Raw genomic sequence first — 25,346 nt, 5'->3', positions numbered from 1 at the left:
ATTTAAAAAAAAAAAAAAAAACCCGGTGGGTGAGTGCTAGAGTTGGCCGGGGCCTCCTGTCGTGGGGGTTCCGTGTCCACTCCAATTCTGGGGGCTCAGTACAGGGCATTTTAAAGTCTACAGTTTTCAGACTGAACTGCAGACGCTGCTGTATGAAACGCTCCCCTAAATTCCCCAACTTCAACCCCTGGAAACCTGCTCCCCTTTCTCTGCCCCGCACTTCAGCCGGAGAACGATTCTTGACAACACCCCGAGTCCACAATCGCTAAGCGACCACTCCCCGGAGCGAGCCCCACCCACCCAGTCTGACTGGGTCTCCTGGGTCTCCGGGCTGGAAGCGGCAGTTGGTTCCCATGGTAACTCCGCTGTTCGCCGCGTCGCGCTTTCAAGCAGGCGGCCGCGCGTTCCAATGACGTCACGGGGCCACTTTCCGACCCATTGGCAGAGTCGGGCTGGAGTTGTGAGGACCGGGGGCGCCATGGGGGCCACTGGCGACGCCGAGCAGCCGCGGGGACCCGGCGGGGCAGAGCGGGGCGGCCCGGAGCTGGGAGATGCGGGCGCAGCGGGGCCGCTGGTTCTCACGGTGAGAGTGCCCCGAGGGAGGCCGGGCGGCCTGGGCTCGGGCCGGCAGGGCCTCGGGTTCCCGGGACCCTAGCCCGCGGGCAAAAGAACGCGGTGGCTGGAGCTGCCGAGGCGGGTGGGCGTTTTTCTCATTCCGACGACCAGGATTCAAGTTCTGGTGCCGCCCTCCTCGCTAGGTGACGTGGGGCAGTCGGGTCAAGGCCCCGTTTCTTCTTCTATAAGGCGGAGGTGATGAGTGTCTGCCTCCCAAGGTGGTGGGGATGGGATAGAAATGCGGCCAAGCGCCCAGCACACATCACCGGCCCCCGGAGTAGGTCCTCGGTACACACTGGTTCCCTGCCTCCAGCCGGCCCTGGAAAGGTGGGGTCGGGGCTTTTGAGTCAGGAATCTCTCCCTGAGTTTCTCTTCCCTGGCAGGGGCTTTTGAGGCAGGAATCTCTCCCTGAGTTTCTCTTCCCTGGCAGGGCCTTCCAACCACTGCCCGCCCCGATCAACCGCGAGGGGGGAGAAGTGGTGAAAACACCTGGGAAGCAGGGCTGTCTGGGTTCAGCTTCATACTCACCCTCCACCTTCACCCCAGTGTCACAGACTTCGGTGACACCTGCTCCCTTGGTCCCCACAGAATCCGTGGAACATAATGATAAAGCACCGGCAGGTGCAGCGAAGGGGCCGCCGCTCACAGATGACCACCAGGTGAGGCTGGCTCTGGATGGGACTTGCCTCCCAGGCACGGTCCTGGAAGGCAGCTTTGGGGCCCTAGTTGTGGAGGCTGAGAAGAGATCGTCACGCAGTAGAAAGAGCACTGGGCTAGAAAAGAGGAGACTCAGATTCTGTGGCTCTGTGTGACCTTGAGCAAGTCACTTCCCCCTCTGAATTCCTATTCAAAATGAGGGGTCCGGATAGATGAGACAATGCCTAAGCCCAACCCATGAACCAGGAGATCACAGTTAAATTCCTGGATTCCTGGTCAGGGTACATGGGGGGGGGGGGGGGGGGGGGGGTGGTTTTGCTGGCTCGATCTCCAGTAGGGGGCGTGCTAGAGGCAACCAATCAATTATTCTCTCTCATCATTTATGTTTCTATCCTCTCCCTCTCCCTCTCTCTGAAATCAATAAAAACATATTTTTTAAAAGCGTGGCTAATAGCCCTGACCAGTTTGGCTCAGTGGCTAGAGAGCGTCGGCCTGTGGACTGAAGGGTCCCAGGTTCGATTCCGGTCAAGGGCATGTACCTTGATTGTGGTCACATCCCCAGTAGGGGGTGTGCAGGAGGCGGCTGATGGATGTTTCTCTCTCATGGATGTTTCTCACTCTCTATCCCTCTACCTTCCTCTCTGCAAAAAATCAATAAAATCAATAAAATTTTAAAAAAAAGTAAAACTACACATATGTAATACCCTTTGTAATGCTTTAAGCAATAAAAAAAAAATAAAAATAAAAAAATAAAAATAAAAAAAAAAGTAAAACTAAATAATTACTTAAAAAAAATAGTGTGGCTAATAGTATCCATAGGGTACTATTACGCTGTGGTAATAGGGTAATAATTAATAAAAATTGTATCATTAAATAGTTAGTAAGAGGGAAGGGAGAGAGCACAAGATGGGCCTTTGAAATGCTGATTATATTTTTTGACCTGGATAGTGATTGCATGGATGTTCACTAACACTCTTTGTTAATGTGTATAGACTTTTCTATATAAGTATTATACAGTATTTCATAACACTTTTTAAAACAATACTCATTTCATAGAGTTATGAGATGAAGGCATGCATCTATGTAGTTTACAGAGAACCTGGGCACATAGCTAGTTTTCAGCAAAAACTATCCATTATTGTCATTAAAGGATCCTATGTCAATAACTAGCTGGGCAGACTAAGAAAGGTTGTGTTTGGGATATGTCCCCTGACTGTGCCTCCCTCCTGAATGCAGTTTCACAGATCCTGCTATCTCCATGGACCTGCTCCGAGCTGTGCTGCAGCCTAGCATCAACGAGGAGATCCAGACTGTGTTCAACAAGTACATGAAGGTGAGGGGACACAAAAGTAGAACATTAAACGGGAGAAAGACTCATGAGCAGTCCTTTCCTGCTTCACTATCTCCTTGGCTCTCTCTGGTACACACAGATATCTATAGTTTTCCCATTCTGAACCCCCGAGAACTTTTTTCTCTCTTTAGGGGTAATTTGAACACCTCTTTGGCCAAGCTGTTGTGAGGAGGAAATGACTTAAGTGTAATGTGCTCAGAACTGTGCTTGGAACGTAACAGGTGCTTATAATATCACCATTATTATTATTTAAATTCTTTTTCACCCTAGCCAGTTTGGCTCAGTGGATAGAGCAAAGGGTCCCAGGTTCAGTTCTGGTCAAGGGCATGTACCTCGGTTGCTGGCTCCTTCCTGGCCCAGGCCCTGTTGGGGCTCGTGCAGGATGTGTTTGTTTCTCTCTCATCAGTGTTTCTCTCTGTTTTTCCCTCTCTCTTCTACTCTCCCTAAAAATCAATGGAAAAATATCCTTGGGTGAGGATTAACAACAACAACAACAACAAAATTATTTTCTAGGACCGTAAATAAAGTTCTACATGATTCTACCTGAATGCCTCTCAGATGCTTCAAACCCAGCATAGTCAGAACTGAACTCTTTTTCTTTCTAGACCTCCTTCCTCTTACATTTACTCATTCATTCAAGAAGTATTTGCTGAGCGTCTCCCATAATGGCAGACAGTATTCTAGGCACTGGGGATGTAGCAGTGAACAATATGGACAATGTCCTTGCCCCCTTTTAGCAAATTTGTACCTTGTTAGGGAATGCCAGAGAGAAGGGGAAGAGAGCGACCAATGGGGAACAGAGGTGCTATTTCGTAGATTGTGATGGGGAAAGTCCTATGATAAAAGGTCATTTAAATAGAGATTTGAAAAATGTGAGAAAAGAACAAGCCAAGCAGAAACGTGGGTGAGAAGCCATCCCAGCTGAGGGAACAGGCCAGAGGCCCTGAGACAGGACTGTGCTTGCTACATTGAAAGCACCCAAGTGGCAAGTGTGACCGGAACAGACTGAGCCAGGGGAGAGGAGTAGGAGAGGTGATCAGAGACATAACGGGCCCAGCTCATGCAGAACCTTGAAGCCATTGTAAGGACTTTGTATTTTATTATGAGTAAAATAAAGCTCTTGGAGAGTTTTGAGCAGAGCATGTGATCTGAACATTTTTTAAAGAGTTACTCTGACTGTTGTATAGAGAATATACTGCAGGAGGACCAGTTAGGAGACTTGAGATGATAGTGGCTTGAGTGTTAGCAGTGCAAATGTTGGGAAAGAGTCCAATTCTTTATGTATTTTAAAAGTAGTGCCCGGCTGGTGTGGCTCACTTGTTGAACATCCGCCTATGAACCAGGAGGTCTCAGTTCAATTCCCAATCAGGGCACATCCCCAGGTTGTGAGCTCAGTCCCCATCAGGAGGCAGCTGATAGATGATTCTCTCTCATCATTGATGTTTCTATCTCTGTCTCTCCCTCTCCCTTCCTCTCTGAAATCATTACAAATAATAAATAAATACATACATGTATGCATGCATCTATATGTATAAAAAGCCAGTGACTAGAACGACTGGTCGCTATGACACCCACTGCAGCCAGCCAACTGGCCCAATTTGGGGTGGGGCCGCCTGGCCAACCTCCTGCAGTCCCTCCCCCCAGCTGGCCCCATCCCCCATTGGCCCACCCCACCCCAGTTGGGGGTGGGGCTGACTGGCACACTGCCTGTGGCCCCTTCCCCAAGCCGGCCCCACCCCCGATCACCCCACCCTCACCCCAGCCAGGCCAGCCCCCATGGGACCCTGATTGGGGATGGGGCCAGCAGCCAACCTCCCATGGTCCCTCCCCCCAGCCGGCCAGCCCCCCCACCATAGGCCTCGATCACCAGGCAGGCTGAGGGACCCCCCACCTCGGCACGAATTCATGCACCGGGCCTCTAGTACATAAATAAAATCCCTCAGTGACTTTCCACTGTCTCTGGGTAAAATTCAAATTCCTTATGGCATATATGGCCCAAAGTGATCAGACCCCAGCCACACACCCCTTATTCCCTGTCATTACTATCACTACTTGTTGTATGTCCCAGAATGCACCATGTATTCTCATACCTCCACACTTTTACACATGCAGAAATAATGAAGCCAGTAAGGGAAGGCTAGGCCAGGATTTAATCTGTGATTGCCTGCTTCCAAAGCCCTTTTCTTGTTGCTTATCCGAATAATGGATACCATGATTCAGGAACCTTCTCCCCTGGACAAATGCTGGATAAATACAATTTTTGGCACTAGGCTTCCCTCTTTATAGTCAGTAAAGATACCTCCTTATCGCACTTGCGTTCGGACAAAGTACAAATAAATTGATTACATCACAGCTTTGATTTGACTTGACCTCATCTGATCACTTTGTTTGACAGTGTTCAGAAAAGATCCAGACTAGAAGGTCCTGGTTGAATCTGACTTTGTCCAATCTCAAAGGAACATCTGTAGGATGGGAGGAGTGGGGCCTGGCCAGGGTCTCAGGATACCAGCAGCTCCAACTGACTGGGGAAAGGGAAAGCAGAAGGTTCCACCACTGGGTAAGAGGGAGAGCTTGAGCCTGAAAACTAGGTGATGTGAGGCCCCAAACAAGGACTGAGAACACATTCACAATGAGAGCCCAAGTCATGTCTCCAGGACAAAGTATTAGTTCGATCCCTCAAGTAGTCACCTTTCATGTCAAAAATATATTTTGCTATATGTCCTTACTGTGATTTTTTTTCTTACTGTGATTTTTAATATTTGCATATTTATGGTATGGGCTGTGCCATAATTTATTTAAGTTATACCTGGACATTTAAGTTATTCTTTGATTTTGCACTATTTACACATTAATGCTGTAATGACCATCCTTTGGGTCCCTCTGTGATTATGCTCCTCCTTAAATGAGGACAGAGTGGGGAAATGAACCTGGAATATGAATCTAAATCTGTCTGATCTCAAAGCCATACTCAGAATCACTTTTCCCTTCTGTATGAGATATGGTAAAAGCTTCTCTTCTGTTTATTTCTTTGTGTTTAAACCATTTAACAAAAGTACAAGAGAACAAGTTCACTTTTATTTACTTTTCAATAAGTTTAAATCCTAGAGCATTACATGGATTCTGTGTCCCAAAAGGCTTAGCAGAAAGGTTGCTTCAGAATTGGGCAGGAGCCACGCCACTGTTTGCATGAGCAGAGTTCCTTTCCACAGATGACTCTGGCTTGCTTTGGTTTGCCACCAGGAGTCACTGTTCTTAGCTGTACACATAAGCACATCTCTTGTCTAGATAGTATTCAGTTTCACCTTGAGCATAAACACCTACAGTTTTAGGAAGAGCTGTGTGCGCCGCCTGGTTCCAGAAACCCTGCTCATAGCCAGCAAAAATGGCCTTGGACCATAGCCTTCCAGACATATTTGTCATTTTAGAAGTCCTGTTCCCAGCAGAATTCCTCAGGCTCCAAGATGGTGGAGATAGATAAAAGCTTCTCTTTTTATATATTTTTATTTTTGAGAAAGAAAGAGAGGAGAGGGAGGGAGAAACACCAATGTGAAAGTGAAACATTGGTCGGCTGCCTCCTGCATTGCCCCGAACCTGGGATCTATCCTGCAGTCCAAGCAGGTGCTCTGACTGGGAGTCGAACAGCACCTTTTGGTGCACAGGATGACACCCAACCAGTTGAGCCACACCGGCCAGGGCTAAAAGCTTTTCTTTTATGTTCAGTTTGCTCTTTGTACCTCTCCCTAGTTCTTCCAGAAGGCAGCACTGAATGTGCGAGACAACGTTGGGGAAGAAGTGGATGCAGAGCAGCTGATCCAGGAGGCCTGTCGCAGCTGCCTGGAGCAGGTGAGACCAAACAGGACCAGAGATGTAGGCACAGGGCTTAGCCCTGGGATCGCCACTAAGAAGTGTGATCCCATCATCGGGGGGGGGATGCTGGAGAAGCCACTTACTTCCAGGTAGGGCTTGGCGGTGTTGCTGACAGATAGGGAGGGAAATCGTTACTACATGCCAGGAACTGTGATAAATGTTTTCATATCATTTGTTCATTTACATCTCAGAAGAAACTCTTTACGGAAGACATATTTTAATCCCTAGTTTACAGATGAAGAAATTGTGGCTTAGAACAAGCAAGAGTTAGAATAGCTGAGGCCCATCTCACCTCTGCAAGTACTTGTGACTTGATCCTTGAAGTTGTCACAGCCCCTGGGGACTATGACCCTTTCTGTCTCCCTGCCTCTCGGGGTGTGGTCAGGAGGCATGACATCAGGTTTGTAAATGGCTATGTTCCCAAGATAGTAGTGGACCTGTTTGCATGTGTCAGCTGCTGTTATTAATAGAAATTGTCAGCATCACCCAGACTCTGCTTGACTGAAACCATTAGCTGTCAGAGATGGAAATTTCTTCATAATCAAAGCCACAAAGGCTGGTTTAAGTTCATGTCTATAAGGGTAATTATCATAAGAAGAGTGGCTGGCAAAAAAAAGAAGAAGAAGAAGAAGAAGAAGAAGAGGATTGGCTGGCTAGCTGCTCAGGCACAGCCTCCGAAAAAGAGCAAGATCAGGGCCTGGGCCTCAGCTCTGAAAGGGCAGAAGAACTCCGTGCTGTCAGTGAGAGCTTACTCGCTTCTTGGTGGCATTTGTCACAGTGAATCATGTCATGTTTCTTAGAATGCTCCTCTCTTGGCTCCAGCCTCATTGACCATACCCCCTCAGCTTCCTGGGCCAGCTCCTCTTCTCTACCTGACTTCTGGCTATTGGTGCACTCCTGAGTTCAGTCCTCAGACCCCTTCTCTTCTGTGGCCCATTCTCATTCTGGGCTTTGAAGCCTAAAAATTTAACTGCTGATGATTCCCAAATGTATGTCTCAGCCCTGAGCTACTTCCTCCATTCTATTCTCACAGCATCCAGATCCATCCTTTTAAAGATGAATCAAATTGTCTCACTCTGCTCTTTAAAACATGTTAGTGACTTCGCTTTGCAGGCAAAATAAAACCCTCATGCCTTGCCGTGACCCACAGAGCCCTATGTGGACTGGCTCCTGCCTCTTGGATGTCACCTCCTCCCACCTGCCCTATTTACTGTACTCTAGCCATACTGAACTCCTGCTTCTCCAGCACACCAACGCGGGGCCTTTGCACTTGCTGCTCTCACTGTCCCACGTACTCTTCCCTTAACTCTACATAGCTGGCTCCATCTACAGTAGCCCCATCTCACTTCCTTCCCCACCGCCAGTTACTCTCTATCACTTCACGTTTTTATTTCCACTCTTTATTTCAACTTGAAATCATTAATAGTTCGTTTGTTTATTTTCTGCCTCCCTTCCCCCCAACTCTGCTAAAATCTTGAGTTTTATAAGAGTTGAGGCCTGATCTTGTTCACTGCTGTATTCCTAGCCCTAGAATATGATTCTTAATATTAGTACATTAAGTATTTGTAGAATGATTAAGAGAGTGAGTAAGTGAATGAATGAATGAACAAACAAATGAGAACAAATGGCAAACAAACAAGCAGCGTTCCTGCTTTCATAGTTAAGTGGACAGGTATGAAATAACACGTGTGCGTTGAGACTTGTGCACTCTTCACTTTTGGAGGAGAAAATCATGGGGTTTGTTTTGGACCTAGCGCATTTGGGTCATCCATGCGTAGACATGGGCAGGCTGATATATAAGTCTAGAGCACAAAGGGGAGGCTACAGCTGAAGATAAAAAAAAATTGCTGTCATCAGTTTATAGATGTTAATTGAAGCTATGAGCATAGATGAAAGCAGACAGAATATCTAATGAAAGAGGACAGAGTGAAAAGAACCAGATCTAGGAGGACGAGCCAGCAAAGAAGGCTAAGAGAGAGCGGCTAGAGAAATAGAAAAACCAGGCAAGTGTGGCCACAGGAGCCAGTAGAAAAGTGTTTCCGGACAGAGGCAGTGCTCAGGGCTCTCAAGTGCTCGTCCTCATCCACACGTCAGCTCAGGCTGCCTTCTCAACAAGGCCTTCCCTGATCACCTGCTTCACGGAGCCTGCCCTCCTGGCGATTCTCTTGTCACATCTGTCTGTGGTTTTTTTTTTCTTGAGAGCACTTATCATGATCTGAGTCAGCTTGTTTATATGTTTATTTATTGGCTTATTATTCCCATCACCCACAGAATATAAGCTGCACAAAAGTAAGGACCTTACTGTGCTATTTCCTGCTGCTTCCTCAGCCAGTTACCTCCTAGGCACCTAATATTATTAAATGAAAACGGCAGCTTCCTGAGGAGTATATAGTATATCAATGCATTTAGTTAAAACACACACATAGTATATATTTACATCGAAAAAAGTGAGGAAGAGCCCTAACCGGTTTGGCTCAGTGGATAGAGTGTCAACCTGCGGACTGAGGGGTCCCAGGTTCGATTCCGGTCAAGGGCATGTACCTTGGTTGCAGGCACATCCCCAGTAGGGGATGTGCAGGAGGCAGCTGATTGATGTTTCTCTCTCATTGATGTTTCTAACTTTCTATCTCTCTCCCTTCCTCTCTGTAAAAACAATCAATAAAATATAATAAGAAAAAGAAAAAAGTGAGGAAGAATTTACATTGAAATGTTAACAGTATTCTGTGGTTACTGAGATGTCAGGTTCGATGATTTTTTTTTTTTTTACATTTTCTAGTTTTTCAACAATGATCATTAATACTGAAGTTGCGGGGGGGGGGGGGGCAGGCGGTTAATTAATATGTGCTTATGTGCATATCCTGGAGTGCCTTTGTACTGACCATGAAACAGCTGTCACCCAGTTTGGAGTATGTCTGTAAAAATGAAGGCAGAGAGGCTTCCCATCAAAACAGTGACTGTTAACACAATCTTTTCCTTTCAGGCAAAACTACTGTTCTCAGATGGAGAAAAAGTTATACCCAGATTGACCCATGAGCTTCCAGGGATAAAGGTCAGAGTCACTGTCCTGGGGCTTAAAAGGGAACAATGACCAGACTGGGAGGCAGGAGCATTCCATGTGCCACCCATTTGTAGGACCAGGTTCAAATAGCATCCTGCTGGGAGGGTTTCTGAGGCCTGGCTCAGGGAGGGGGTGGAGGGGGTGGTCCAGGGGCCCTGTCTTCTGCAATCCCAAGGAACCTGCAGCCCCCAGATACTGGCCTTCCACTGGTTCCCTTTCCTTTTTCTGCAGCGTGGTCGGCAGGCAGAAGAGGAAGGTGCCCATCGAGGAAGTCCCATTCCCAAAAAGGTAAACCATCCCCACGTTTTCTGGCTGGGCAAGGCCTCGCAGCCCCAGGGAGGGTGGTAGGCTTCCTCAGTGCAGCCTGGGGCCTTTCTAGCATGAGAGGCAGGAACCCTGGAAACACTTGCTTTTCCTGTTCACTCTCAAGCACCATTTCGTCTCTTTGGAAAAACCATCTCCACCAGTGACCCTGGACCTGCCAATAGGGTGGGGTGGGGCTTCCACGGGGTCAGGCTCTGACAGTTGTTCTTTGTGGCAGAGGAAGGGACGGCCTCCTGGACACATCCAGTCAAATGACCGGGCAGCCCCTGGCATGGTGTGAGTAGGGACCAATAGAGCTGAAGGGAGGAACGGGAGGGAGTGGGCCTGGAGGAAAAGCGGCCAGAGTTCTGTCCCTGTAGAAGTGAGATCTGTTTAAGTCACCATGGAGGAGGGTCACCCGGGTTTGGGGGGTAGGAAAAGAAAGCAGCAAGGAGGAGGGTGTTTTATCCTACTTTTGCCCCAGAACAGTTCAGCCAGCTTCATTAAACACCAGACTTTCTTTGTTGGTGGTATATATTGAATGTTTATAATGTGCCATAACTGGTCTAAACTCCTTACATATCTACTTTTTAATCCTTACAGCCACCCTCTAATGAAGGTATAATTAATTTTGCAGATAAGGAAATAGACTCAGAATTATCTGCCCAACATCATATAGCTTCTAAGGGGCAAAACTACTCCATTCCCTCTAGGATGGCATTTTCAAAGATTTTTAAAGCAACAGAAATATATATATATATATATATATATATATATATATATATATATATATTTATTTATCGCCCCCCCCCCCAAAGGGAGAGGGAGAGAGAGAGAGAAACATCAATGATGAGAAAGAATCTTTGATCGTTTGCCTCCTGCATGCCCCCTAGTGGGGATTGAGCCCGAAACTCGGGCATGTGCCCTTGACCGGAATCGAACCCAGGACCCTTCCGTCCACAGGCTGATGCTCTATCCACTGAGCCAAACCAGCTGGGGCCAGAATCTTTTTTCAAACAAAATTTTACATGGCCTTATTGGTCTGGTTAAAAGCGATGGGGATAGCTGGTGCCCTGGCTTAGGAGATGGAGTAGTAGTAATCATCAGACCTAGATTTGTGTCCCACCTGAGCAAGTTCATTCCTCACTAACACAACAGCATTGCTGTTGGAATCTCCTTTTGACAGATGAGAACTGCAATTCAAAGAGGTTCTTGGACTTGATATCAGATCTAGTCCTAGGATGGCTTCTAGTCCAGTGCTTTTCTCCCCTTGTGCCCCCTCTAATGGGTTACCTGGAAGAAGTACACTCAGGGCTAAAGTGAGAGTGTGGGGGGAACTCCCACCACCAGCATCAGGCTTTCTACCAATCCTGGACCTGAACTTAGAGAAGTCACCTTTCTTCTGTCCCCCAATCAGGTGGAAACCAAAATCCTGTGAACCAATTCGCCGAGAAGGCCCCAAGGTATGACTATGTGAGCATGGCAGCGACCTCCATCCTAGGGGGAGACTCAGTCAAGGCTCTGGGCCCAGCAGGAGGGAAAGAGGCTGGGGTGGTGAAGGGTGTGTGCATGCCATTCCAGAGCCATCTTGCCCCTTACCCTACCCACAACGCTGGCCTCCCAGAAGGAGCCCAAGCAGGGGTTGGAGTTAGAGGTAAATGAAGGGAAGACTGAGTCTGCTGAAGCCTTCTCCTTGTCAAAGCTCGTGATGTTTCCAGTACTTATATGTGACAGGCACGGCCCTCAATCTTCACATGGCTTCTCTCATTTAATCTTTATAACAACCTCATGCAATAAATTCTGTTACCCTTCTATAGATGAGGAGCTTCCTTTCCTGCCAACTCCCTGTGGGCAGAAATTATATTTTATTTAGTTATCTTATGTGCTTAATACACTTGAGTGTATACTAAGGCTTAGGGACTTGCTCACAGTCACATACAGTAAGTGGTAGAGCCAAGTCTCAAACATAAGATCCGTCGAAACCAGAGTTTGTGTTGTTAACCATTAGCCTCTGTTGCCTTTGGAACATTGTTTACAAGCCCTTTTAGCAGTAGAATCCTCTCTTTAAGTAAAATCACATGTGGAAGCCAGGAAGGTAGGTGAAAGCTCCACTGTCCTGGTTGAGGCTGCCAGTATGAATGGCCTATCTCTTGTCATGCTGGCCCTTTGCCTTCACACAGCGACCACACCTTTCTTCTAAAACTCTGCTCCCTTAAAGCAGGTGGTCCTGCATTCTCCTGGGTCTTTCCGTTCCTCCCAAACATCTTTTCTCTTTTGGGAGTTCTTGCTCAGCAATGACCCGTACAAAGGGCATTCCCCAAAGTTCCCTCCTTGGCCCACTTCTCCATCTAGTTCCTCTCTGGATGATCTAAATAATTCACTCCTGTGGCTTCAAGGACCAGTGTACTAAACCTACCATACTTCTTGGTTTGTCCCACACTCCCTTTCTAGTTTAAAACTTATATATCCTACTACCTACTAGATCTCCCTGCCTGGAATTTCCGTGGCATTTCAAACGCAAATATCCAAAATGGATATTAGAGTCTTTCCTCAGCTGTCTTTTATGGTCTCTACTTTAGTCATCTTTGCCTCTTCCTCTCCTTCCACCCTGGATGCTTCCACCTCCTAAATATATCACAGTTGCTATTCCCTCCTCTTCATCCTTACTGCTATCCTGGCTCAGGCCCTCATCTTCCTTCAAAACTGAGCTGTCCCCGCTGCCTGTAGCCTGCCACTTCACATCCAGAAGCCACACTGCAGAAGAGTGAGCTATCTTTAAAGCAGATCTGCTCCTCCGTGCAGAGGCCCTCAGTGACTCCCCATAGCCTCCAGAATGAGCAAATGTACTAGGGCCTTCAGCCCTCTCTGCTTCTCTCTCCAGCCTCATTAATTGCCATGCCCTAATTTGTGCTCTCTCTTTTAGCAACACAGAACGGTTTATAGTCTCTCCAGGTTCCCACACCAGCTCTCACCTGCCTTTCTTCCTCCCCCCTACCCTAACTTGTGCTCATCCTTCCGGAATCAACTTGCCAATTACCTCTTTAAGGAAGCCTTCTTGTTATCCTTCTCTTTGGCACCCCTCCCACCTACACTCGCCTGTATATCATTGCCCATCTCATGATGGTATAATTATCTATACCAAGCATGTCAAACTCATGGCCCTCGGGCCGCATGCCTCATTTATTTGGCCTGTGTTAGCCTTTGAGATTCTATACACATAAGTCTGTAGACCCTGAAAAACAGAAACTATCTTACTTGTCTCTTTATCCCCAGTATCTAGCACAGGGCCTAGCATAGTGTAAATATTCAGTTTCTTGAATCAACTGTTTTGAATAATGGAATAAGGGTGGTGTTGGTAGACGGAAGGGAGAGGAATGTTTCTTTCCTGCCCATCAGATAAACCTCACCCTCACCAGCCTGTCTATTTTTTGTGTAGTGGGACCCAGCTCGGCTGAATGAATCTACCACCTTTGTGTTAGGATCTCGAGCCAACAAGTAAGTCTTAGAGATTTGGCACTGAGGAAGGAGTCCACCCCTAGGACTACAACTGCTGGAATCCTTACACTTGTCTGTTATATTTCAGAGCCCTGGGGATGGGGGGCACCAGAGGGAGAATCTACATCAAGCACCCACACCTCTTTAAGGTAGGTGAGAGCTGGGGGTCAGGCAGGCCATTGCAGGGGAATATGTGACATTGGGAACTGTACACAGCACAGAGAAGCTTGGGGCAAACACCGATCTGGGAGTCAAGGCATCTGGGTTCTAGTTGCCCTCGACCTTTACCTTTTATAATTTATACAACAACTCTGTGCCTCAATAATAGTTACTTGTCTTGTGTGTTTATTGTGTACCAAACCTGGTTTTAGGTGCCACACTTACATTATGGAACTTCCTTTAAGATGGAATGGCTGAGAAAGGCTAAGTGACTTGCTCAGAATCACTCAGTAGTAACTAGTGAGTCAGGTCTGTCCTCAGCAAAACCTGAGCTCTTGTGCATGTTATTAAACTAGGTCTCCCTTATTTTTGTTTATTTATTTATTTATCGTTAATCCTCATCTGAGGATATTTTACCATTGATTTTTTTTTTTCTTTTAAGAAAGTGGAAGGGAGGTCAGGAGGGGAAGAGAGAGAAACATCGATGTGAAAGAGAGACATTGATTAGTTGTCTCCCTCACAAGCCCTGACCAGGGCAGAGATCGAACCTGCTACCCTTGACCGGGAATCAAACCCATGACCCTTAGGTGCACAAGCCAGGGCTCCTTCATTTCATCATAATGGCTGTATAGAATTCCTAGAATAAATATTCCATCATTTATTTCACTACTCCCCTGTTGTTAGATATTTAAGTTTTTTCCAACAGTTGCTATCATAAACAATGCTGCACAAAACAAACTTGTGTACATGTATGGGTGATTCTGAAGGGTAAATCCCTGGAAATGGGATTTTTCTGGGTCAGAAAATGCACACTTTTAAGTTTTTGACTGATGTTTATATTATACTAGAGGCCCGGTGCACAACATTTGTGCACTGGAGGGATGGGGGTCCCTCAGCCTGGTCTGCACCCTCTCACAGTCCAGGACTCCTCGGGGAATGTCCCCTCAGGGAGCGGGCCTAAGCCAGCAGTTGAACATCCCCTGAGGGGGGTCCTTAGTGCTGCTGCAGAGGCGAGAGAAGCTCCCACTACTGCACTCGCCAGCCATGAGCCTGGCTTCTGGCTGAGTGACCACCAGGGGGCAGCTTCTGCATTGAGTGTCTGCCCTCTAGTGGTCAGTGCACATCATAGTGACCAGTCTTCTAATGTTTGGTTGATTTGCATATTAGCCTTATATTATATAGGATGGGAGGTGAAATAATTATTCAAACTCAAAGTTAGTAACCATACAGATTTCCCAGTTGGTCTCTATTTCAAATGTTCTGCCTGTTTTATAAAACCTGTCTATATTGAGCACTTATTATGTGTCAGATACTAACTATGTTTAGCACTTTTTTTGCACCACTTTATTCTTTTTTTTTTTTTTTTTAAGAGGACGTTTATTAAAGTTGGGGACAGTGAAACAAGAAAGGGCTGGGGAAATGAGCCTAGGATGGGCTTCTTTGGCTTACTAAGGAGTCAGAGAAAAGGGGGCTTTGGGGACAGGTTTAGGGGGTTTGCCCAGGATGAATTGTCACTGACCATTGTTGCCCTAATTGCAAGCCTCGTGGGGTCCCTTAAAGTTTAGGAGATGAATCTCTGTGGGGAAAGAAAGGGGGAAGGCTTGGGCATGCAAGCAGGCCCATTTTACTTATTCTTAACAACAACCCTATAAGTATTAATACTGTCTTTTTCACAGATGAAGAAACTGAGTCTCAAGGAAATTACTGCCCAGGTTTATACTGTCTAATAAGTGGCAGAAACCAGACTTTAAACCTTTTTTGTCTAATTCCAAAACCAGGTTCTTAAATGTGATGCTATCCTTCCTTCCCCTGAGCATGAAGTGTCCTGGTTTTTGTTTTAGGAGATATGGTCACCATAATAGTCATATGTTATAAGCTTCCTCAAATCATTATTTCAGAGAGGAGTAGCGCTCTATAATAAGAGTCAGACCCGTTGCCTGAGATGCTGTGTATTGAGAAACAAAGGGGTTGGGGAATTAGATGGTAACTAAATCTCTGGAAATTGGGTCCCGCTCCTGGTTTCCTGGGCTCAACTGCACTTTTTCTGAAGAGGTTGGTGAGCCCTCTGCATCCACCCAGCTAGGACAAGGTCGTGTTCATAAGAACTGCTCAAGGGCCCGGAGTATGATCTGAGAGCAAATAAGGAAAGCCCCTCACACCAGACTAATGTCTCCTGTGACTTCATCCCTCAGTACGCAGCTGATCCCCAGGACAAGCACTGGCTGGCCGAGCAACATCACATGCGGGCAACAGGAGGGAAGATGGTGAGCACTGTTCCCTCATGCCATTGCCAAAGACCCACACAGCCCAGCGTTCTGGCTATTGGTGGCAGCTCACCTCCAAATCTGAGAGATTCTCAAAGCCTGATGAATGTAGAAAGGCAGGCATGTGAGGGCAGAGAGGGCCTGGTCCTTCATGCTGAAGAGCAGGCTGGAATCCCTGGATTTCCTTTGCTGTCCCTAGGTCTCCCACACAGCACCTCCTCAGCCTCTTCTCACCTCATTCCTCATTCATAGCTTTTATTAGCTAAGCAGAAGAATGGCAGGTACAAGACACACTACTACTTCCCCCTTGTGCCTGTTGACAGATTTCACTCATCAATCACAACATTCTGCACCTGGCACCATTAAAGACTCTTTTCTCAACACAGTGCTTAGTCCCTCTGCAGGGATTGCTCCTATTAGAATCTAATGGCCTTGCAAACCAGTATGCCATCTCCTTTCTGGTATTGAAAGCTGTCACCCACTGCAGCCCATGGCATTGTGCCAGCAGCTTTACAGGCCCCAAGGCAATACAGCCCAGTTACTAGACAGTTTTCCCTTCTGCCACAAAGTTCAAAACCAAGTAATCTTGGTTCCCAGAGTTAACATAGCTTCCTCCAGTTTCCTTTTTGCCTGTATATTTCTCTAGCTCTCTTGCCATTTTGTTAAGTACCTTGGGATCCTTTTTTATTTTATTTTTTAATATATTTTTACTTATTTCAGAGAGGGAGAGGGAGAAGGAGAGAGAGAGATAGAAATATCAATGATGAGCCCTAGCTGGTTTGGCTCAGTGAATAGAGCATTGGCCTGTGGCCTAAAAGGTCTCAGGTTCAATTCCAGTCAAGGGCATGTGCCTAGGTTTCAGGCTCGATCCCCAGTGGGGGGCGTGCAGAAGGCAGCCGATCGATGATTCTCTCTCATCATTGATGTTTCTCTCTCTCTCCCTCTCCCTTCTCTGAAGTCAATAAAAATATATTTTTAAAAAAAGAAAAGAAACATCGAGGATGAGAGAGAATCATTGATTGGCTGCCTCCTGCATACCCCCTATTGGGGATGGAACCCACAACTGGGCATGAGCCCTGACTGGGAATCGAACCATGACCTTATGGTTCATAGGTCCACCCTCAACCACTGAGCCACACCCAGCCAGGATCAAGGTCCTTTTTTAAAAGAGGAGAAAGTTATAGTTACCACTCTCCACTCCCCAACCCGTAGTTCCTATTTGAGTGAAAGATTGCCTCAAGGAACTGTTCCCCGGTCAGTCCCTATTTACTCTCCCCTACTAAGTTATAACTATGCCCCCCTCCCTTACAGCCCTTACATTAAGCAAATGTTTAATAACGTGTGGTTGAGTTACACAGAAATGAATCAAAGATGACAATCACTCTCCTTTGCTCCTGGTCCAGGCCTACCTCCTCATTGAAGAGGACATCCGGGACCTCGCTGCCAGCGATGATTACAGGTAAATCCAGATCTGTCCCCTACTCTCTCCCCTGCCTTACAGTACCCCCCGGGATGAGCTGGGGCCTACATCCTGTCTTCAACTTTTTTCCTCAATGTCTTTGTCAGAGGATGCCTGGACCTGAAGTTAGAGGAGCTGAAATCCTTTGTCCTGCCCTCCTGGATAGTTGAGAAGATGCGAAAGTACATGGAGACTCAACGCACAGAGAATGAGCATCGTGCAGTTGAAGCACCTGCACAGACCTGAAGCCAGGTGGCCTGGCCACACTAGGCAGCCTTCCTCCTGACCCTCTTTCCCTGTGGCTGAGGCCACCACTGAGACTGCTCCCAGATGGATGATAAGCGGCATTAAGCTGTGCCTCACAGGGGTGATTCACTACAGAGCACCCCCAGACTGGCATGTACTTCTATATTTGTAAAGTCATTAGGATAAGAAGCAATTAAACAGTTTGTAATAAACACAGATGATGAGCCTGCTGTGTTCTGCCTTGCGGGGGCTGACAAAACATCTGGGACTCTAGAAGTGGGTAGCGGAAAGGGCCAGGTACCCTCTCCCACCCCAGGTTAGACCCAGGAAGATCCTGCTGCCCTTCGTGCTTCATGAGATGACCCCAGGAATACCTTGCACACCTCCCTGTCCCTGTTTCTTATTTCTTCACCCAACTAAGGCATGGAAGTAGCAGAATGTAAGGGGTGGCACCATGGTGGGTTCATGACAGACCAGAAGAAAATGCAGAGTGGCTTTCATTACCCCCATTTTATAGGTTAAAACACTATATTATGTAGAAAGGCAGCATATGAATCTGTTCTCTAATAGGGAGTCCACTGCTAGATTGCCATCAGCCTCAAGTTGTTCCCCTCGCCATGGGCCCAGGACATAATGGGAGAGAGGCAGGGGTTCCGGGTTCCAGGAAGGGTACCAGGCAAGATTAGAGGCCCCCTCTTCCCCCAGTAGGGTTCCGGGCTGGGAGTGCTGGGAGTTGTGGCCCGTAACCGGCGATTGACCTAAAGGGGCACGTCCCACGTGGACCTTTTCTTAGCCCTTTAATGGTCGCCGTTTTCCAAAAGCCACCAATCCACTGCAGACTCGTTTTAATGGCAGCCTCTCCAGCCAATCGTCCGTCGGAATCAGGATTCCCGCGGCTCGGGAGTGGTGCGCTGCGGGGTGCGTCTAGCAGTTTCACCGTGACGGCCCTCGGAGCGCCCCATTGGCTGGATCAAACCCAAGCGAGTCTCTGATTGGCCAGCGCTGCAGGAGCGTTCAATTCAAATGCGGGCGGGTGGGCCCGCAGCCCTGCAGTTACTGTCGTGTCCTCCGAGTTCGCGTCGCCGTCAGCGCTGTCCGGATGGCCTCCCAAAACCGCGACCCAGCCGCCGCCAGCGTCGCCGCAGCTCGTAAAGGAGCCGAGCCCAGCGGGGGCGCCGCCCGGGGCCCGGTGGGCAAGAGGTGAGCGGTGCGGCGGGGAGGCCCGGCCTGGCACGCCCGGGCCGGTGGGCCCAGAGCGCAGGCTTCCGGGACCCGGTCGCCCCGGAACGACTGAGATATGGGAAGTTGGGGGGCACGCTAGGAGCTCCGGCCGCCCCTAGAGACCCTCCCAAAGGAGGGTGGGAATTTCGAGGTCTGGGCACGGGAGGGACGCCGGAGGAGCAGCGGGGGCTCCGAGCGCTAGAACAGCGCCGGAGGAGCCGGAGAGCGGGGAGAGCGGGGCTCGCCAGGCCTCCGGTGGGAGGGGGGTGGGGGGTGCCCCGAGCGGAGTCCCGCCTCAGCGAGGGGATCCTGGCAGCTCCTCCGGAGAGATGGGGCGCGGGGGGGGCGGGGGGTATGGACCCGCTGAGCCCCGGCCCATCCGGGCTCCCGGGTGACTCCAGACGCTCTGTCCGCAGGTTACAGCAGGAGCTGATGACCCTCATGGTGAGTGGCCGCCCGCGCGGATGCCCAGCCAGTTGGTCCACCTGCCACTTTGCACTCCTTCCTCAGTGGCCTCCTTCCCCACCTCACGCTCTTTGCTAGACACGGAGTGAAGGGGGAAAACAATGAGTACAGTCTGCTCCCTTCTGGGAACTGGCTCATAGACCTCACCGACACCTTTTTCCCAGCGGTCCCCACTCCTAACCCCATCTCCCCACAATGAAATTGTCTCTAAAATCGGTTCCCTGGAGCCCTAGGAGGCCTCGCCCTATTTCCCTGCCCTAAGCTTTCACCCCGCCCAGCTCTCCACCCGCCCTTCCTGGAGATGCTTCCATCCTAGGTGTCCTTTCTCCACATTGACCCTGAATATCCCACTCAGATCCTTGTATGTCTAGCTCCCTAGTCCGAGCAGGCTTTGCACAGTAGAACTGGCACTCAGTCCCACGGTGAAGGGAATTCCCAGCAACCAACAAGGCTGGGTGCAGGGAGCCTTCTGCTCCCCTGCAAAACCCCTCCCTCCCTAGCCTGGCCCTGAACCACTGTAACCCCCACACTCCTCCCCAGGGGGCATGCTCAGCCCCCAGGAGTCTCAGCACTTGCTCAGGAAAGCCTGTCACTTTGGTCTGAGGGCCTTATTTTGGATCAGAATGTGACGGGGTTAAGGGGTTTGCCCATTGTGCCAGAAGTGTTATCCTGAGAGCTCTGTGTTTCCTCCCCAGACGTCTGGCGACAAAGGGATTTCTGCCTTCCCTGAGTCAGACAATCTCTTCAAATGGGTGGGGACCATCCATGGAGCAGCTGGCACAGTGAGTGTGGTTTGGGGTGGGGGAGTGTGATGCTGGGTCTGGGGAGCCGTGGGAGGTGAAATCATGCGCCAGATCTGCTTCCAGCCATTAGGCCTGCGGGGCACGCCCCTGTGCTCTGAGCCTTCGGTCCTGGTCCCCCCTTCTGTACAGCAAGAAGGTGGCTTTAAAGCAAGGTTGTCCATCTTAGATTCTCAGGGGGCCAGACAGCAAGGAAAAGAATGGAGGACAAGTGAGGACTTTGGCCAATGAGAGGGCACAAGTCTCATGACAGCAGCATCCCGTTGCTGTTTATCTGATTTAAGAGAAGTCAGGACTTCAAATCTGCCCCAAATCTCCCAATTTTTACATGTTAGCAACTAATATTCTAAATGGACTAAAAAGCAAGCTGTGGTAACCCTCAGGGCACCAATTTACAACCCTTGGACCAAAGGATCCCTGATGTCCCCACCAGATGAGAGAAATTACCAGAACCAGCATAAGAGTTTGTCTTCTGTCAAGTCCTAGAAAAGCTAAAAGGTCCTAGCAAGGTCTTTATGTGGGGCTTGGGCTGGAATATGAGGTTCAGGGTGGCAAGCTTACTCCCACCTCTTCCTCCAATGCCAGGTATATGAAGACTTGAGGTATAAGCTCTCCCTAGAGTTCCCCAGTGGCTACCCGTACAACGCGCCCACGGTGAAATTCCTCACGCCCTGCTACCACCCCAACGTAGACACCCAGGGTAACATCTGCCTGGACATCCTAAAGGACAAGTGGTCTGCCCTGTATGACGTCAGGACCATCCTGCTCTCCATCCAGAGCCTGCTAGGAGGTGACTACTTTTTTTTTTAAATATATTTTATTGATTTTTTACAGAGAGGAAGGGAGAGGGATAGAGAGTTAGAAACATTGATCAGCTGCCTCCTGCACACGCCCTACTGGGGATGTGCCCGCAACCAAGGTACATGCCCTTGACCGGAATCGAACCTGGGACTCTTCAGTCCACAGGCCAACGCTCTACCCACTGAGCCAAACTGGTCAGGGCCAGGAGGTGACTTCTAAGACTAGCCCTCCTCCCCCTGCAACCGGGGAACCTGTCAGGACTCCCCCAGGCAGCCTCGTCTACCCCCTTGACCGATCTTGTTCTCTTCACCCACAGAACCCAACATCGACAGCCCGTTGAACACACATGCTGCAGAGCTCTGGAAAAACCCCACAGGTGGGTCCTTCCTCCGCCACTGGGTGACCCCTCCCCAACCTTGCAAGTCTCCCTCAAACAAAAAGGATCTCGGTGACTTGGGAAGCCGGTCCTACCTCTGCCTTGGTGTTTCTGCTTTGCCTGCTTGATATAAAATCAGAAAATTAATGTGGGTTGAGGGACTTTTTTTTTTTTTAATTTTTTTTAATACTCACCTAAGGATTTTTTTTTTCAGAGAGAGCAGAAAAGGGATCGGGGGCACAGGGAGACAGAAAAACATCGATGTGAGAGAGACACATAGATGGGTTGCCTCCTGACGGGCTGGGTGTCAAGCCTGCAATCCAGGTACCTGCCCTTGACTGGGAATCTGAGACCCTTTGGTGCACAGGCCAATGCTCTAACCACTGAGACCCTGGCCAAGGCAGGTTGAGGGGCCTTATAAATAGAAGGCAAAGCTTTGTGCAAATTACTTGATCACTAAGGTCCCCTGGTCCCCTCCCCAGTGTCACAGGAAGCAGAGTCCATCCAGCAGATCTGACTGGGTGGGCAACAGAGGGAGAATCTGTTCTGGGAACTCCCCAAATTCCACCCGCTTTGCATCCCTGCTGCCCTTCTCCCCATCACTCACCAAGATCTGCCTGTTCTCTTCAGCCTTCAAGAAGTACCTACAGGAAAACTACGCAAAGCAGGTCTCCAGCCAAGAGCCCTGACCTGGGCTGTCCAGCCTGTCTCCTTGTGCCGTCTTCTTACTTTTTCCTTGGATGGTCTGTCCTTGCCTTGATTTCTGTTTAGAACTCTATCTTCAGCTGTGGTGTCATATTTGTTTTGTGTCTGTTTTTTAAATTAAGTCTCTGGTTGAGCCCCGTGATGAATATATTAAATAAATACATTTTGAATTTTGGGGGTGCTTTCTCTTTTTTTACAAGTTTCTGCCTTGTAATTACCCTAGAGTTGGGGCAGAGTCAGGCTCCTAGGATCTGGGCTCATGGCCCTGCTCCTCTCTCCAGGGAGAAGCGTTTGTCCTTCAGGATGTCCAGGCTGTAGGGCCAAGCAGTGGAGTGACCAGTATTTGTTCCTTTGTGACCTTAGTTTATGTCTCTACATATATTTCCTCGTCTATAAAATGGGTGTCACAAAATGCCTATTTCTTTGGAGTTGTGACATGCACTAGGAATGTTAGTGACTATTGGGGCTGTCCTAGATGTGTTGCAGATGAGGCTGAACCAGTCTGGGGGTGGGGTGCAGAGGACCAGCCACCTACCTTATGACAGTAGATGCTCTGGCCCTGAAAAAGAAGGCTCAAGTCACCCCACAGCAAGCCCAGGATCTGGAGAGGCAGCCACAGAAAGCCCCTTCCCTGTCAGAGCACTCAAGACAGCTCCTGACTCACAGATGGCCCCCATGCTCCAACGGGGCTCATTCCCCTCCAGCTACTCTATCCAGTGGCCCTGCCCCTCAGGCCATCCTTCCACTGGCCTATGGATCCCTGGCCAGGAGGACCCAGCAAAGGGAAGAAGGAGCTGAGGTGATGGATATGGCCCAGATCCTGCAAGAAGATCAAGAGGACAGACAGCATCAGGTGTGCTCCAACATGGCCCAGGTCTCGGCCTCTACCCAAACTGGGGTCAGCTCTGCCTGCAGCTGCTTGTGCAGGCCTGGGGGAGAGGACAACAGGGGGGCCCTTCTGGCAGCACAGTTATCACCTGGAATTTGTTAGAAATGCAAATTCTTGGCTCTCACCCACCCCTTTTCTTACTCCTGCTATCCCAGCCTCCTTTCTGCCCTCTAACCCCACCAAGCCACGTGTGAGAGTTGTCAGATCTGGTAGAACTTGGTGTCCTCACTCAGTTTCCTTATCTCTAAAATTGTGCTCCTAGCTCTTTAAAATACATTTTTATTGATTTCAGAGAAGAAGGAAGAGGGAGAAATAGAAACAAATGATGAGAGAGAATCAATTGGCTGCCTCCTGCACGCCTCCCACTGGGGATCGAGCCCACAACCCGGGCATATGCCTTTGACCAAGAATCAACTGGTAACCTCTTGGTTCCTGGGTCGCCACTCAACCACTGAGCCACGCCTGGCTGGGCCAATTGCAAATTTTTATTTAGTTGGTCTGGAGTAAGGCCTGAGCTTCTACATTTCTCATCAGTTCCCAAGTGCTGTCATTGCTGTGGTCTAGCTCAGAGTATAGAGCAGTGTTCTCCAGGAGTCCTGGCAGCACAGTTATCACCTGGAATTTGTTAGAAATACAAATTCTTGGCCCCAACAATCTCTCCTGGTGATTCTAATGCTCTCCAACTAGTAAATCACTCAGTTAGAGGATGTCTGAGAAGAGCGGAGCTCAGAACCTGGTACTAAGATGGTCCTTAGTCAATGCTGGCCAAGGTGTGTGTATTTTTTAAAATTTTTTGATCCTCACCTGAGAACATGTTGAGAGAGAAAGAGGAAGAGAGAGAGAGAGAAACAGCTGTATGTGCCCAACCAGGGATTGAACCCCAACCCAGGTATGCGCCCTGATCGGAATCAAACCAGCAACTTTTTGGTGCTCAACCCAATGAGCCATTCAGCTGAGCAAGGTGGACGTATTTTTTGCCTGCCTTGGGAAGCCTCCCCATCTGGTGCTTGATTACGGTGTTAGGTCCCCCAGATGGTCACGTGGCCTTACCTTGCAGCAGTCACAAGGACCCAGCTCTACACTGTAGTTCAGGACCAATCAGTGTTCCCTGGAATTATCACTAGAAGAAAGTGAAATTATTTCACCTATTAGGTTGCTAAAAGAGCAGGGAGCCAGCCGGAGTTGCTGGTGGAGACAGCTGCAGATGCAAGAAAACCAAGCAGAGACAAAGACCTGAGAGATGGAGAGAGGTGACATTGAGACTCTAGCCTCCAACTCATACCTTGGCATCTCAGTTACATGAACCAACAAATCCCTTTTTGGTGTAAGTCAGTTTGATTTAGATTGTTTACACTTGCAACAAGAAGCCTAGTACAGTTAGTCCAGGTGTATTGACCTTTTGGCTCTTTGAGCAGCACCATGGCAGTGAGCAAGAACAAGTGCCTTACACTTGTTCTTGCTGCCTTACAAAAGGCAGCAAGAAGTTTGGAGCCAAGAAGAAAATGGCTGATGGATTTTCTAAGGAAGATTGGTATGATGTGAAACACCAGCTATATTCAATATAAGAAATATTGGAAAAACACTAGTCAGGAGAATTCAAGGAACCAAAATCACATCTGATGGTCTCAAAGTCCATGTTTTTGAAGTGAGCTTAGCTCAGTGGTTGGCAAACTCATGAGTCAACAGAGCCAAATATCAACAGTACAACGACTGAAATTTCTTTTGAGAGCCAAATTTTTTAAACTTAAATTATATAGGTAGGTATATTGTTATTAACTTAATTAGGGTACTCCTAAGGCTCAGGAAAAGCCACACTCAAGGGGCCAAAAAGCTGCATGTGGCTCGAGAGCCGCAGTTTGCCGACCACTGATCAGCTAGGCCCTAGCTGATCTACAGAATGATGAAGTTGCATTTTAAAAATTCAAGCTAATTACTGAAGATGTGCAGGGCAAAGACTACCTAACTAATTTCCATGGCATGGATCTTACCTGTGACAAAATGTGCTCCATGGTCAAAAAATGGCAGACCATGATTGAAGCCCATGTTGATGTCAAGACTACTGATGGTTATTTGCTCCATCTATTCAGTATTGGTTTTACTAAAGAATGCAAAGTCATATTAGGAAGCCTCTTATAAGAGTTCAGCATTGCCCTGACTGGTTTGGCTCAGTGGATAGAGCGTCGGCCTGTGGACTGAAAGGTCCCAGGTTCGATTCCGGTCAAGGGCATGTACTTAGGTTACGTGCACATCCCCAGTAGGGGGTGTGCAGGAGGCAGCCGGTCGATGTTTCTCTCTCATCGATGTTTCTAACTCTCTATCCCTCTCCCTTCCTCTCTGTAAAAAATCAATAAAATATATATTTTTTTTAAAAAAGAGTTCAGCATTAACAGGTCTGCCAAATGCAGACGATGCTGGCTGGAAATCATGACCCGAGACATGCAGACAAATGACTTGAAAAAAGTGGTCAATGAATTGATCCCAGATAGTATTGGAAAAGACAGACAAGCCTTGTCAGTCTATTTGTCCGTTCCATGGTGAAGTGAGCTGATGTATTTGAACCCCAAGTCCAAGAAGCTGTTTAAAATAAAGAATCTGGCCGAAACCGGTTTGGCTCA

At 48.4% G+C, this 25,346-nt stretch overlaps 2 protein-coding genes and 1 pseudogene across 2 annotated transcripts; all 3 read left to right on the top strand.

Moving 5' to 3' along the window:
• Nucleotides 1-419: 419 nt before the first annotated feature.
• DNTTIP1 (deoxynucleotidyltransferase terminal interacting protein 1) lies at nucleotides 420-17,690 on the top strand. The gene is made up of 13 exons (XM_070420851.1): nucleotides 420-583; nucleotides 1,204-1,274; nucleotides 2,509-2,605; nucleotides 6,368-6,466; nucleotides 9,471-9,539; nucleotides 9,780-9,836; nucleotides 10,090-10,148; nucleotides 11,269-11,314; nucleotides 13,288-13,346; nucleotides 13,435-13,495; nucleotides 15,698-15,769; nucleotides 17,173-17,228; nucleotides 17,336-17,690. The coding sequence occupies exons 1-13, from the start codon at nucleotides 479-481 to the stop codon at nucleotides 17,472-17,474; spliced, it is 990 nt and encodes a 329-aa protein (XP_070276952.1). The 5' UTR covers nucleotides 420-478; the 3' UTR covers nucleotides 17,475-17,690.
• An 823-nt stretch (nucleotides 17,691-18,513) lies between these two features.
• On the top strand, nucleotides 18,514-22,016 carry UBE2C (ubiquitin conjugating enzyme E2 C). The gene is made up of 6 exons (XM_070421600.1): nucleotides 18,514-18,674; nucleotides 19,112-19,139; nucleotides 19,856-19,942; nucleotides 20,546-20,750; nucleotides 21,078-21,137; nucleotides 21,768-22,016. The coding sequence occupies exons 1-6, from the start codon at nucleotides 18,574-18,576 to the stop codon at nucleotides 21,824-21,826; spliced, it is 540 nt and encodes a 179-aa protein (XP_070277701.1). The 5' UTR covers nucleotides 18,514-18,573; the 3' UTR covers nucleotides 21,827-22,016.
• A 634-nt stretch (nucleotides 22,017-22,650) lies between these two features.
• LOC139013505 (small ribosomal subunit protein eS1-like) lies at nucleotides 22,651-25,279 on the top strand (annotated as a pseudogene).
• Nucleotides 25,280-25,346: the final 67 nt, after the last annotated feature.

The sequence above is a fragment of the Myotis yumanensis genome, unplaced genomic scaffold, assembly GCF_028538775.1.
Source record: "Myotis yumanensis isolate MYYU_CA2020_CCGP unplaced genomic scaffold, mMyoYum1.0.hap1 SCAF_7, whole genome shotgun sequence".
Lineage (NCBI taxonomy): Eukaryota > Metazoa > Chordata > Mammalia > Chiroptera > Vespertilionidae > Myotis > Myotis yumanensis.
The sequence above is the reverse complement of the archived record's forward strand: the minus strand, read 5'-3'. Positions and strand labels throughout refer to the sequence as shown.

Coding starts and splice junctions, on each gene's coding strand:
- UBE2C (XM_070421600.1), top strand. CDS start 18,574: ATGGCCTCCCAAAACCGCGACCCAGCCGCCGCCAGCGTCGCCGCAGCT. Junction 20,751..21,077: donor CATCCAGAGCCTGCTAGGAG/GTGACTACTTTT, acceptor CTTCACCCACAG/AACCCAACATCGACAGCCCG. Junction 21,138..21,767: donor GCTCTGGAAAAACCCCACAG/GTGGGTCCTTCC, acceptor TGTTCTCTTCAG/CCTTCAAGAAGTACCTACAG.
- DNTTIP1 (XM_070420851.1), top strand. CDS start 479: ATGGGGGCCACTGGCGACGCCGAGCAGCCGCGGGGACCCGGCGGGGCA. Junction 2,606..6,367: donor TGTTCAACAAGTACATGAAG/GTGAGGGGACAC, acceptor ACCTCTCCCTAG/TTCTTCCAGAAGGCAGCACT. Junction 11,315..13,287: donor TTCGCCGAGAAGGCCCCAAG/GTATGACTATGT, acceptor TTTTTTGTGTAG/TGGGACCCAGCTCGGCTGAA.